Consider the following 14,659-nt stretch of genomic DNA (forward strand, 5'->3'; position numbering starts at 1 on the left):
GTATACCAAGTTGTTGTGCCAAAAGCCGTAGAGTCGAGGGAATTAGCACCATTAATTACGTCTATTATTAACATTACTAGCTTTCATTGATTCTCTCTGTGCGATCATATAGTAAAATGTTAAAGGGTGCATGCTCGAAGAAAGAATGGAGAAGTAAAAAAGATCGATCAACCGCTTTGAAGAGGGTGACGAATTTTTCCTGGTCTTCTCTATTTGGGATTTTATTTTATTGATCTATTTTACGTAGAATAATTAAAAGGTAGGATTAATGCTATTTAATTATCTTTCAATATAACAAATCTCCTTGATCGAGTTTATTAATTATTGGATTTAATTTGTTGCATGTTGCTATAGTTATTGGAAATTATGGTGTCGGATGGTATTGGGGCAGAACTACGTTGAGACTTAGGGCATTTAAGCCAATGTGTTCCGATCCCCGACTTTTGTTTTGAAAAAAAAAAAAAAAAAAAAAAAACTTCTATAATCTTTTTACCTCCCAAAAAATTTTCGTTTTAGCCTTTAGTTTTGCCTCCCAAACTTCTATAATCTAATTCTAAGTCTTCTTCTTCTTAGACCGAAGGTGGCCGGGTGGCTGGAGGTGGGTGGCTTGCATGTGGTGGATTATGGTGATTTGTGGTTATTTGTGGGTGGGCTATTGTTGGATTGATTTTTGTGTGTGGTGACTCGCAGTGATTTGCGGTACATGGCTTCTTGAGTGGGTTGTGGTTGCCTAGTTGGATTGGTTTGTGATATACCCAACCACTGAAGGGCTTATAAGGCCTGTCTACCCATGCTCCTCTTGGACTCGACAACAATTGAACTACTCAATGCTAAAGTGCCCTTGAGGCTCTCTTGCCAAAGAGCTCATCAGCCTATCGCCAACGGGCCAAGGAGAAGCCTAATGGCTTGGCCCAATAACCTATCTTATTCTTAGACCAGAATACACTTGTACCTCGATAAGATGCACCGCAAATAATTTTCATTCTCGGCAGGTCAGATAACTGCTTGACCACCCCAATAAACACCCCCAATATTCTCGAAGGGTTGGGAGGGGGGGAGGATCATCTACGCCTTCAACAAAATTTGAGTGGGAGTCCTTAAAGTTCAACCAAGGAGATCGTGGGAAAAATGAGTCTATATAAAAAGAGGAGGACCGTTCACTAGGTACACATTTTTCTATACCCTTAGATTTTGTCAATCTACTTCCTCTCCTACTAGCTTTCACCGACTTAAGCATAAGAGATAATTTTGCTGGGCCTCTCGTGGACCTCTCTATTTTTCTGTCTTCTTTTTAGCCTTCTTTTAGCCTTGTTTATTTGAAAATGCAAAATACTTTCAAAAAAAAGTTTACCTAACAATTCTCTTAGGTGGACTACATTTTTTCAAATGTGAATCTCGTCAAAAAGCAGTACTCAACTTTATATTAAATAAAAACATTTTCATATCAATAAATAAATAAACTTTTCAAAATCATCAACATACACGACCACTAGTGTTCTTATTGGTTTATACTTATATGAGTATAGAGATCCTTTGTTTTTCTATGAACATTTTGATATAAATTCTCAAATGATTCACAAGGGAATGGTCTTATCCAAACTCTTCAGCCTTAGCACCCCAAGGAGTCTCCTTTATAGCCAGTAGCTTTGTTGCATTCCACCTCATCTTCATGTAAGCACTCTTTCTCCCTACGAAAGGGACACGTACCCCTATATTATATGCTAACGGACTTGTGGGGCATGTTACATGTAAGTGACTCTTAAATGTAGTGCTCAATACCCCATCAAATGGTCTTAGCATATTAATTGGAAAATAAATTTTACTCTTCAAACTCGTTGTATATGGGTTGATAATACATGTTTAAGTGATTTTTTTGTTAAATGATTGACATTGAACTTCATTTAAAATACGTTACGTTAATTAATTTGAAATATGTGTGAAAAAAGTAATATTAAAATATGTGTTAACACTGACATTATGTACACAGTTAGATGCACTAATTTTAAATTCTAACCATCAAATATGTACTTTTTATTTTCATTTGAAATGAAGAGGATCATATTCTCATATTTGGATGGTTAGAGAAGAAGGATCACAATTTCATCAATAAAAATAATAATAATAATAAAAAAAACTTAATTTTCTAAATTTAACAGAAATCTAAAAAAAAGAGCTGGTGCGAGTACTCTTAAAATGAACATTTGTTGTCTCTCACTCATCACACATTGAATAAACATAATGCTATGCTGAATGAGTTTGGTTTGTTTAAGTTAGAATTGAATTTATTCGGATTATGACCTGTTACTACAAAAAAATAAGACATTAGCCACGTGTCATAATGACCACGTGGCGAGATGTAGCAGAAGGGATTTGATTCATATACAACACTATTACAACAACCCCTCACATGACTGTGGGCCCCAGTGTGTGGGGTCCACCCTCATGTGAAGGTTTGTTGTGTGATTGTTGTGTTGGTGTTGTAAATTTAACATTTTCCGTAGTAGAAAAGATGAAAAAGCCAGTTGGACACGTGTATTTAGTACACGTGGCAATATTGCCGTGTGCAATAGATCCACGTAGCCATGTAGCGACATGTATTAATTACACATGTCCAACTGGCTACGTGTAATTAATACACGTCGCCAATTAGCCACGTGTCAAATAAGACACCTGGCTAAAATATTCCAATTTTTTTAATTTATTAAAAAATTTAAAAAATTTAAAAAATTATTATTATTATTATTTAAAATTTAAAATTTTAGTCCTGTAGTTTATTAGCCACGTCCCCAATTGGCCACGTAGCCCATAAACTACATGGCTAAAATATTCTTATTTTTTTAAATTTTTTTCAAGAAATAATTTTTTTAAAAAAATATTTTTAAAATTTAACATTTTAGCAACGTGCTTTATGACCACGTTGCCATTTGCATGTTTTGGGAGAAAGAGTCTCGCACTTCTGTTTGTTTTAAATTTGTCTTCGATTGCAATTTTTTAATTTTTTTTTTCATTTCTTTTTAAAGCCAGATTTGTTGCCTAAAAAAGGCGACAGATCTGGCTTCTTAATTTTTTTTTTCCTTTTTTTTTTTTTTAAGAAATCTCACCATCTCTCGTCTCTAAGTCTCTCCTCATTTTCTTCTATTTTTTCTTAAAGATTTTCAACTCTAGCAGACGACGTCTTTTTTCTTCTTTTTTCCAGCTCCCACGTCTCTCCCCATCTTTCACCAAAAAAAATTTCTCACTTTGTTTGTATTTTTTTCTCAGCAGACGACGACTCAGCCCCACCCGGACGCACAACTCGATCGCCAACACCCGGAGAAGATCGTTTTCGTTGTCGGTGATGGAGAAGAGGCCGATGGTTTATGGGTCCTTTTGATGGTGATTTTTGGTCTTTTTGTTAATTTTTTTTGGTCCTTTTTGTTAGTCACCGAAGTAGTTGGTTTCTTTTGGTGTTTTCTGCTCATTCTCGGCCAAATGGGTATTTTTGGAGTGAGTATTTTCGTTGATCAGTGGCGTGGGTATTCTCGCCGGCCCTCGCCAGATCTCGATGACAAGTTGGACGAAGATTCGGCGCGGATCTCGCCGAATACACCAGCCATTTCTCCAGATCTCGCCGGCCCTTTCTCCCGATCTCGCCGGATCGCCGGATACACCGGCCCTTTCTCCGTATACCGCATACAATGTTAGAAAGAAAGAAATAAATGTCATCTGTTCTTTTCTTCTATTTTTTTATAAAAATTTTTTTAAAAAAAAAATAAAAAAAAAAAATCTGATTTTGGCGACGTGTGTAAGGAATAGGTGGCTAAAAATATATAATTTTTTATTTTTTATTTTTAAAAGTAAAAATAAAAATAAAAATACATTTAGCCACTTGAGGATACACGTGGCTAAAAGTCAAGTGGCTAAATAGTCACATACATAAAATTACATGTTGCTAAATGTATATTTAGCAACAACCGGATTCACCACGTAGATGACCCTCATGCACGTGGCTAACTGCAAGTGACTAAAAAACACATGTGTCTTACAACAAGACATATAGAATACGTTATACGTCTACAAACTTCAACGAATCCAGATTAAACTAGGACTGAACCTAAGCCAAATGCACGCTAAACCTTAAAAGTGGTTTAAGGAGAATATTGTGCAAGTAATATTTTAATTAAATAATTCAAAATTTTGTCATTTTTAAACACAAATAATTCTAAATGTCATCACATCTTTCCCTCATGTCATTCTAAAATTGATGTGATTAGCTTTTAAAATTATCATTATATCAAAATTCAATAATGATTTATCACAAACCTAATGGTGATTTTAAAAGTCACATTAATTTTGAGTAGACACAAGAGAGACATTACCCAATATACATCGATAATGCATAATAAAAAAAACGAGTGGCACGGATTGTTACTTTCTTTGAGGCCCACTTAAAACAAGCTGTTAGATTTCTTTTGCACAAAGTACTAAACTGTACTTGGTAACACACAAACACAGCTCCAATAGCGATCTTATCATAAGCGCAAAGAAAGGGACTCCTCCTATGGAAATCAAGAAGAAACAGAGAAAGAGTAAAACAGAGGGCAGCGCGTGAGGCGCAGACGCAAGGGAAGGGTGGGCGAAGTGTGAGTCAAATTGTACAAACTGTAAGCACTTCCAATTGAAATTTTAATCGAATCCTATTCAGCTTTAGAATTGAATGGTTTTGATGATCCTATGTGGTCGACTGTGTGGTTGTGATATATGCATGATAGCTAGGCTATGTTCGAAAATTGATCTCAAATTCTACCAAATTTTAAGTCCATGGAAGTTTTCAATACGAAAAATTATTCATATGAAATAGGGAAAAAAGTTAATTTAATTATGTTGTCGGATGACATTAATTTTTAGCTACATTTGTTGTCTCTGATCTTCAAGAGGGCAATGATGTTGGCGATTGCCTTTCGGGGCTTAGAAATTTTTGAGATTGGATGAGCAAATCTACATCAATGGTGGTATAAAGATGGTCAAATCATGGCTCTTAAACTCTATTAAAGAAATAAAGAAATCTTGGTCAGTGTTAATTATCGTTAAATCATCAATTATTTCAAAAGTTTAAACTAATAAAACATGACCGATGAAATTAATCATTTAATTAATTTTTAATAATTACTATGATCATGCTAGGATTTTTGTTTAGAGGTGGAAATCCTAACACGATCACTTATATTGCATGTACGTGTATTTTTTTTTTTTAATTTTTTAATTTTTTTAAATAGGTTATGACTTTGACACTAGGATTTCTAGTAAAGTAACATTGTTGCTATAGGAGATATGAGATCAAATTCTATATATCTACTACACCAAATAAATGTGGGGTTCAAAGGTACTAAAGGGAGTTACTCCATAAACAAAATAGACTTTAAAAAGAGAAAAAAATATATAAAATAAAAAATAAATAAATTAAGCCCTGCAGTTTAATTAAATCGATTTTAATTAATCTCGGTAGAAGCTTGGAGACGAAAAAAAAATGTGTAAAATAAAGAACACGCGTCACTTTTAAAGATTGAGTTGATGTTGATGTAATTCTTTCGATTTAGTTCATAAGAAATTTCTGCCATTTTATCAGTTTTATGATCGGTTCGTTACTCAGATTTTCAAAATCTCAACTTTTATTAGTGATAATATAATCAGTCTAAACATGCCTATGGAGTATGGTCGATGTACCCCAGAGAGACTAATTAAAACAAAAACCACTTGATAATACATAATACACTAAAACAAGAAGATGAAAAGAGAGAAGCATTTTTCATGGATGATTCTTCTTTAGGGTATCAATGAACCTTGGACCCGTCATGATATCATTGTTTGAGAAGTAATCCAAAAAATCTTTGAAGCTAAATTCCTCGTAGGAAGCTGGATGCTCTTGGTCCACGAGCTTCTCAGCTGGCCCCATTTTCTTCTCCAAACAACCCAAACTGTGAAGGCTTGCAATTGAAAACCTCTTCTTCTCTGAACTGACAGTCACTCTATGAACGACACTCTTGTATTGGCCGTTGCTCATTACTTCCATTTGGTCACCGATCTTAACTATAAGAGCATCTTCAACAAGAGGAACTGAGAGCCCGTTGTTGTTCCGGTGATCCATGACTTGCAGGCCCGGACAGGTTTGAAGTAAAATGTTAGGGAGCCAAAATCGGAGTGTGGTGGCATGCCTAACGTGAGCTCCGGCTCCGGACATGCCGGATAGTTTACGGCCAGTACTTGCGACCCACTTTCTACTTCATCTTGTAAATAATTAGGGTTTAGCCCTAAGCTTTCTAGGACAACTTCCATTAGTTGCTTTTGTAGCACTTGCACCGCCTTTGCATAGTTTCCCATCTTTTCCCTATCCAATTGAAAAGTATGGTTTTATAATATGTTTGTACGTACATATTAAGTATATATCTTAAAGACTCGATCGGTGAAATAGACATATCTGTGAAGACGTAGACTACCGGCACTTGTATTGCTATAGAAAGACATATTTATGAAAGAAGACATCATCATCTTTATGAACTAAGAATTCGGGGCAAGACTCTTAATCCATTTTTGAAGACCTTAAAGATGATGTCTTCTCTTAATTTGAAGATTTCAATAAAAGCTGTAAAAGCATATTGGTATTGCTAGGGTACTTACTTACCTGTAACTTGGAGGATTCGATGGCCAGAGATGGATCCAATTTGAAAGAGGATGGGAGTAATGTTTCATGAAGTCCCTCCAAAAGTGAAACTCATCCCTAACATGATTTAGGCTTGTCCCATACCTGACTGGCTCATGAACAATATTATCAGATGCATGAAGCATTTTTTCCACCATGGACAGGTTAAAGAACTCCATCGCAGCATCTAGGGCATCTCTCACGACGGAAGGAGTAATTCCATGATTAATCACCTAAACTCATAATTTTTGACACGAAGTTAATTAAATGTATTAATCTCAATAAGGCCAACATAATCATAATTAAACATTATAATGCACTCATGCATTGAAGTCGCACGTAAAAGTGTAGGCATATCTATGTAAATTAAAGGACAAGGTAATCATATTTATATATAAAGACTTTTCGCCAGCAGACATAACCCTAGAAATTTTTTGCACTAAAAAAGTGTCAAACTTTAAACCTAATGCTTAGCTTTACCTTACCTTGGCCGTGTCTCGGCCGAATACCCCAAGTTATCAAAAATAAATAAATAAATAAAGTTAATATAAAGGCATGAAATAATATTTTACCTGAAAGAATCCTATTTCCTTACAAGCAATCCGAATCTCATCCATCATCTGAGATCTAAGAGAAAGATTCAGAACTAAAGAGGCAAGATCTATAATAGGAAGGTTCGCGAAAGGGTGCTTAACATGGTGGAGGTTTGGGTGATGTGAGGGAGGAAGAATGTAGCGTTGAGGCACATGGGATACACCTGTTATTGCACCAGTACACTAACTACTAAGCCAAGCTTTAATTTTGACCTCTCTCCCTTGCCTTGCATTATTCTCTCACTCCCTTGCTTTTCCCAACTCTTCTTTGTGAAATGAACTGTTTCTTCAACTATTTATAAGCTGCTGAAGTTGAGAGAGAGAGACAGAGACAGAGATCTCTCACTCCCTTGCTTTTCCCAGCCCTTCTTTGTGAAATGAACTGTTTCTTCAACTATTTATAAGCTGCTACAGTTGAGAGAGAGAGAGAGAGAGGCAGAGACATAGAGCTTTAACCCTGTAGCGGAAAGCTCTAATCCTACGGTGGAAAAGTCCAGGAAAAGTGGGACCCCGATATCGATCATGAGATGCAGGAACCTCAATGATATGGGAAAAGTGGAGGCGTGTGACCCACACACGCCAGATAGGAGCATGGGGGTTGACCAAGTTCTCTATTCCTCACATCAGATATAAGGCACGCACGGCGCTGGTGGTGGGAGATTGTAATGGGTTTATATGTTTGGAGTGCTGCAGCTAGCATTGAATTTGTGTGCTTTTTTTTATTATTATTATTATTTTATTGTGGGCTTCAAAATATTAAGGTTATGAACTTATGATCGCATGTGCAAATGCAATTAATGTATTATGTATATCCCATCTCATTTTCATGTTGCATGTGCTATAATATTACAAGGGTATTTTTTAGCATTTTTCTTTCTAAATGAAGGCAGCGGGAGAGACTAATTGCGACAATTTTATATGGGCATAACTATAACAACACCTACCTCCCGGGAGGCATGAGGGGTCTAGACAGCGAGAATCGCAGGCACTCTCTCAAGTTCGATTGAACTATATACAACTTAACCTAATTACCCCGATTAAGGCATTAATGAAACTTAAAGGCAACTAACACTAATCAGTCTTGTGTGAGAATTATTGTTGCGACAATTTTTAAGTAATATTGGTTTTGAAACAAGATGCTCAATGGTTGGATCAATGCGTATGCCAAGGCAATATGTTTTGAATTTTTCTTTTTTTAAGAATATTAATTAAAATATGGAAACACTTTACTTACCGATCCTGATCTTTCATCATTTTTGCAATTACACCCTCAAAACTTTAAAAAGTATCAATTTAGTGTATCCATCTTTCAATTTTTTTAAGAAAAAATTACATTTTACCCCATTGATATATCCACCATATGGGGAGAATTTCTTGGAGAAAAGCAGGCCCCACTTCCAACTCCCACAGGATCCGCCGCAAACACTTCCGCGGGCAACACCAATTGTCGTGAGCCTCGCCGACAGGATTCCAATTCCCTGTTACCAGAAAAGGCGCCCCAACTTGAACATCCACCGGCCAGGGAGAAATGCCAGGAGAAGGTCGGGCCCAACTTCCGGCTCCCGCAGGATCCGCCACAAAATGCTCCACGAACATCACCAGCCATTCGTCACGATCCTCACCAGCAGGATTCCAATCCCCTATTCCCAGAAGGGGCCCACAAACGTCATTCATTGTTGGGCTTTGGGTCTCAAACACCCATGCACTGGTAGTTGCTGTTTCAACGACGTCAACATCGGCTGGCGAATCACCCTTACGGACAAAATCCAGCGATTGGTTTGGGACCTCTGATACCAGCGGCCGAAGTTGAGACTTCAGGATTATCTTCAGCTCAGCAATGGTACGCTGGCAGCCTTCGCCAACATACTGCTAAACACATTCCCAACCAAAGATTTCTCTCCAGTGTTGGTCCTTTCCAAGGGGTACACCAGTTCATCACCGACCATCAGGGGCAGATCTAGGATTTGAGATTTGGGGGTGCCAAATTTTTATTTTTATTTTTTTTTTTTAAAAAAAAAAAAAAAAGAAAAAAAAAAGAGAGGAGGGGGGGGGGGGGGGGGGCGAAAACTAAAAAAATAAGAAAATTTAGGTATAAATTTTTTTTTTTTTTTAGGAAATTATATTTTTTTGGGGGGACCACCTTGGGCCACCCTAAGGCACAAGGTGGCTCCGCCCCTACTGGTCATCAAGCCGCCTTTCATATTCCACGCCCCCTCTAGAGACGCACCCGACCTCTTCAAAGAACTCCTCAAAGACCGTTCCCCTTGAGACGGCAGGGACCCAGCCACTTCGCTTTTACCCTTACTAGAGGCTCCTAACTTCATGGATTTGGGTAAGGGTATGCCCTTCCCTCGAGGATGACTTATATATTTCTCTAAGTTGGATTCGAACAGAAAGTTCTCCGCATTCAACTTTGAGGGGAATTCGTTAGCCCATTTCAATACCTTGGCTAACACCTCCCTTTCCTCCTCGGTCAGGGTCTTCGGACCCTTCAACTAATTCTTGTTTGGTAGACGCCACGCCTTCGGTACCCTAGCGCAACCCTCAGGATTCGGTGTCCCCACCGGAAACTCCCAATCATCGGAGATGAAAAAGAACTTGGTTTCATGTAGGTTTCTGCTGTTCCACTTCTTGGGCATCACAATAAACTTTTTCGATCGCCCTTGAAACGCCCAGGACCCATTCTTTTTAAACAGAAGATACAAATACAAGAACTCCCGCAACGTAAACGTTCTCCCCACAACCATTTGCCATAAAATGCAGCAACTCACGACAAAGCCCCACCCGTTCGGCTTAATCTACCCCAGAGATAAGGTCATCTCTACTAGCAACTCCCGCACGAAAGGATGAAGGGGTAATCGCAACCCCGCTTGGAACACCTCCTTGTGCATGACAGTCTCCCAGGCCATCTTCACGAGGCACAGCCGCCAGCCGGCTCGCCGTCGTCTAGGATCCTAATGGCCACCTCAGAAGGTACCCTATAGGTCCTCCAAATCCTCTCGGCGTCTTTCTTTGACAACGTTGATCTCCAAGTTAGCTCGAGCTCAGAAGGCTGAACCTCCACCTCCCCACCATCCGGTTATGCACGGCCGTCGTCTCTTCCGATTTCCTCAATATCTTCCTCCTGGAGCAAACTATGATTATTCCTAGCCATCGAAGCCAAAAAATTTGATTTTGGAAGAGAAGAGAATAAAAGAATCACGTAGGCAACCAAAGCAAAGCCCTTTTTTTTTAAGATACCAGAGCGACGCCCTTAACGCTGATACAGAACCACATTAAATACTTGAGTGATCTATGGGATCGCCAACACAATTCAACTTGTGATTGCCAATGCAAGAAATTTGACGAATTTAACCTGTTTCATTAAATAGATCGAGTTAAGATTGATGAATATAGTCTTATATTTATACTTTAATATGACTTGAACTCAATATGCATTATAAGGGCTGACAATTTGTTACAGGATCCACAAACTGAAAACAAACCTAATATGAAATTAACAATTAGGGTTGATAGGGTGTGATTCGTTTATTTAAAGATTCTTGTACTCATGCTCTAAAATGACCTAAACTCAATATGTGAACACACGTATCTTTTGGTTTAGGGGAAAAAAATCGAGTACAACCTAATTTATATATAAACGAATCCAACGGTCCACCAAGGTTTTACTTTATTATTGAAAACACACGTGGTTGGATATCTCATCAAGTGAAATAAGTAGCCTATAGGTTCTGCCCAGCTAGCCCGTGTACCTGCAAGTTATTAGCTTATTATTGTTAGACTTGACAGTTGATTAATGTGCTCTTCTATTTTAATTTCTCTATGATTAATGTGCTTGAGAAGGAAAAGGCGAAGGAAAAAAATAATGGAGAACTTTAGGTTAGTTTTGGAATAAAGGCTGCGTTTTACTGATGAAGTGATAGGTGAATGTTTGCATACAACCTTTTTTTATGGGCGTGGTAACCAAGCGAGTTTTGGCGTGCCTTTTCAAAATTTCTGATGGCAAAGCATTGTGCGCGCAAGAATTAGAGAAAGGGTTGCGAAGAATCCCTACCTGGCCTCCTCCATGAATATGGTGAAGTTAGACTTTCCACTTCTTCCTCCTCGGTAGCCGGAGCATGATCATCTTCAAGCCGATGGGAATTGACAGTAGAAGGGCGGGTCCCACTTCTGGATCCCACAGGAGCCGCCACAACACCCTCTATGGGCAGCACCGTCAGATTATCACGAAACTGGCCATTGGGATTACCATACCCTATAACCATAAATGGTTCCCCAACGTGAACATCACCCAACGGGAGAGAATTTCCTGAAGAAAGGCGGGACCCACTTCCAACTCCCACAGGATCCGCCTCAAACAGCTTCGCTAGCAGCACCATCGAATTCTCGCGAGCCTCGCCAACGGGATTTCAATTCCCTGTTCTCAAATAAGGTGCCGAATAGTGAACATCCATCGGCCGGGGAGAATTGTCGAGAAAAGGCCGGGCCCAACTTCCTGCTCCAACAGGATCCGCCGCAAAATGCTCCGCGAACATCACTAACCACTCGTCGCGATCCTCGCCAACGAGATTCCAATCCCCTATTCCCGGAAGGGGCCCACAAACGTCATTCATTGTTGGGCTTTGGGTCTCAAACACCCATTCACTGGTAGTTGTCGTTTCTACGACGTCGACACCGGGCAACGAATCACCCTAACGGACAAAATCCATCAATTGGTTTGGGACCTCTAATACCTGCAGCCGAATTTTAGACTTCGGGATTATCTTCGGCTCAGGCAATGGTACATCGACAGCATTCACCAACATACTACTAAACGCGTTCCCAACCAACGATTTCTCCCTAGTGTTGGTCCTTTTCAAGGGGTACACCAGTACATCACCGGCCATCAGGCCGCCTTTCACATTCCCCGCCCCCTTTAGAGACGCATCCGACCTTTTCAAAGAACTCCTCAAAGGCCGTTCCCCTTGAGACAGCAGGGACCCAGCCACTTCGCTTTTACCCTTACTAAAGGCTCCTAACTGGGTGGATTTTGGTAAGGGTATGCCCTTCCCTCGGGGATTCCCCAAATATTTCTCCAAGTTGGATTTGGACAAAAAGTCGCATTCAACTTTGAGGGGAATTCATCGGCCCATTTCGATACCTTTGGCTAACACCTGCCTTTCCTCCTCGATCAGAGTCTCCGTGCTGTCGGTACCCTGGCGTATCCCTCAGGGATCGGCATCTCCGCCAAAAACTCCTAATCACCGGAGATGAAAAAGAACTTGGTTTCATGTTGGTTTCTGTCGTTCCACTTCTTGGGCATCATAATAAACTTTTTTCTATCCCCCTTGAAACGCCCATAACCCATTCTTTTTAAACGGCAGATACAGATACAAGAACTCCTACAACGTAACCGTTCTCCCAACAACCATTTGCCATAAAATGCAGCAACTCACAACGAAGCGCTACCCGTTCGGCTTAATCTGCCCCGGAGACACGGCCATCTTCGCTAGCAACCACTGCACAAAAGGATGAAGGGGTAATCACAACCTCGCTTTGAACATCTCCTCATACACGATGGTCTCCCCATCTTCACGAGGCACAGCTGGCTCGCCATCGTCCGAGATCCTAATGGCCACCTCGGAAGGTACCCTGTAGGTCCTCCGAATCCTCTTGGCATCTTTCTCTGACAGCGTTGACCTCCAAGTTAGCCCTAGCTAGGAAAGCTGAACCTCCACCTCCCCACCACATGGTGACGTGCAGCCGTTGTCTTTTCTGAATTCCTCAATATCTTCCTGTGGGAGCGTACTATGATTCTTCCTAGCCATCGAAGCCAAGAAATTTGATTTTGGAAGATAAGAGAATAAAAGAATTGTGCAAGCAACTAGAGCATAGCCCTTTTTTTTTTAGATACCAAAGCGACGCCCTTAACACTTATGCAAAACCACATTAAATACTTGAGCGATCGGGGTTATGTCGTGCACCCAGGACCGAAGCGCTTTATGGGATCACCAACACAATTCAACTCACGATCGCCAATACAAGAAATTTGACGAATTGGACCCGTTTCATTAAATAGATCGGGTTAAAGTTGACGTATATAGTCTTATATTCATGTTTTAACATGACTTGAACTCAATATGCAATGTAAGGGATGACAATTTGTTACAGGATCCATGAACTGAAAACAAACTTAACATGAAATTAACAAATAGGGTTGAGAGGGTGTGATTCGTTTATTTAAATATTCTTGTACTCATGCTTTAATATGACCTAAGCTCAATACGCAAATACACGTATCTTTTGGTTTAAGGGAAAAAAAAAAATCGAGTACAACCTAATTTATACATAAACTAATCCAATGGTCCACCAAGGTTTTACTTTATTATTGAAAACACGCATGGTTGGATATCTCTTCAATTGAAATAAGTAGCCTCTAGGTTCTACCCAGCTTGCCCGTGTACCTGCAGGTTATCAGCTTATTATTGTTAGACTTGACAGGTGATTAATTTGCCCTTCTATTCTAATTTATCTACGATTAATGTGCTTGAGAAGGAAAAGACGAAGGAAAAAAAAGTAATGGAGAACTTTAGGGTAGTTTTGGAATAAAGGTTGCATTTTACTCATGAAGTGACATGTGAACGTTTGAATATAGCCTTTTTTGATGGGTGCAATCACCAAGCATGTTTTGGCGTGCCTTTTCAAAATTTCTGATGGCAAAGCACTGTGCATGCACAACTATGTCCCACATCGTCTGAATATGAGAATAGAGATGTGCTTATACGTATATTCGCACACTTCTTCTTCACATTACAAAATTAAAACATATAAAAAATTAGAACTAACCCTTCAAGACCGTGTTCTTCAACTGTCTTTGTGGATTGGCTTCACCGGAGGGTCTCGGTTTAGAGAGTTGGAACTACTGGAGGAACAATATGAATCCGAGTGCACTACTTGCATGGATGGCATGGGTAACTTTTTCCCTCCAAAGGTCGCAGCTATAGGCATTTCAAGAGTACTGTGCGAATGGTCAATCACCCCTCATGTCCCTCAGAACACAGAACCCTAAAAAGGTTAGTTGGAGGTGAGTAAAGAAGAGTAAATAGGCTTGTAGAAAAAAAATAATAATAAAAAAAAATAAAATCGGAGGACGCATGTAAGAATGCAGTTCACACGAGACGTCTATCTCATGGCGACTCAGATATGTAGAAGATTCACTAGGCTAGGCTAGAAAGTGGTTTGGTTTTTATAAGTTTGTACTAAGCAACAAATACCCAACCATTTTTCCTAATTTAGAAACAAAACTATTTTTTACTTCTCCATCCAAATACGCTTCACAATAGCTTCCCTTATATTTCCTTATATCAATTAAATATTCTTTCTTTACAAATATAAGTTTGTACCTACCCTC

At 39.3% G+C, this 14,659-nt stretch overlaps 1 protein-coding gene across 1 annotated transcript; it reads right to left on the reverse strand.

The window, feature by feature from the left end:
• Positions 1-5,785: 5,785 nt before the first annotated feature.
• Positions 5,786-11,648, reverse strand: LOC133879199 (jasmonate-induced oxygenase 4). The gene is given in 6 exon segments (XM_062317735.1): positions 5,786-6,156; positions 6,159-6,364; positions 6,659-6,909; positions 7,249-7,433; positions 8,610-9,122; positions 11,324-11,648. Coding segments are annotated over 6 exon segments (1,851 nt in total).
• Between the last annotated feature and the right edge of the window lie 3,011 nt (positions 11,649-14,659).

The sequence above is a fragment of the Alnus glutinosa genome, chromosome 10, assembly GCF_958979055.1.
Source record: "Alnus glutinosa chromosome 10, dhAlnGlut1.1, whole genome shotgun sequence".
NCBI lineage: Eukaryota > Viridiplantae > Streptophyta > Magnoliopsida > Fagales > Betulaceae > Alnus > Alnus glutinosa.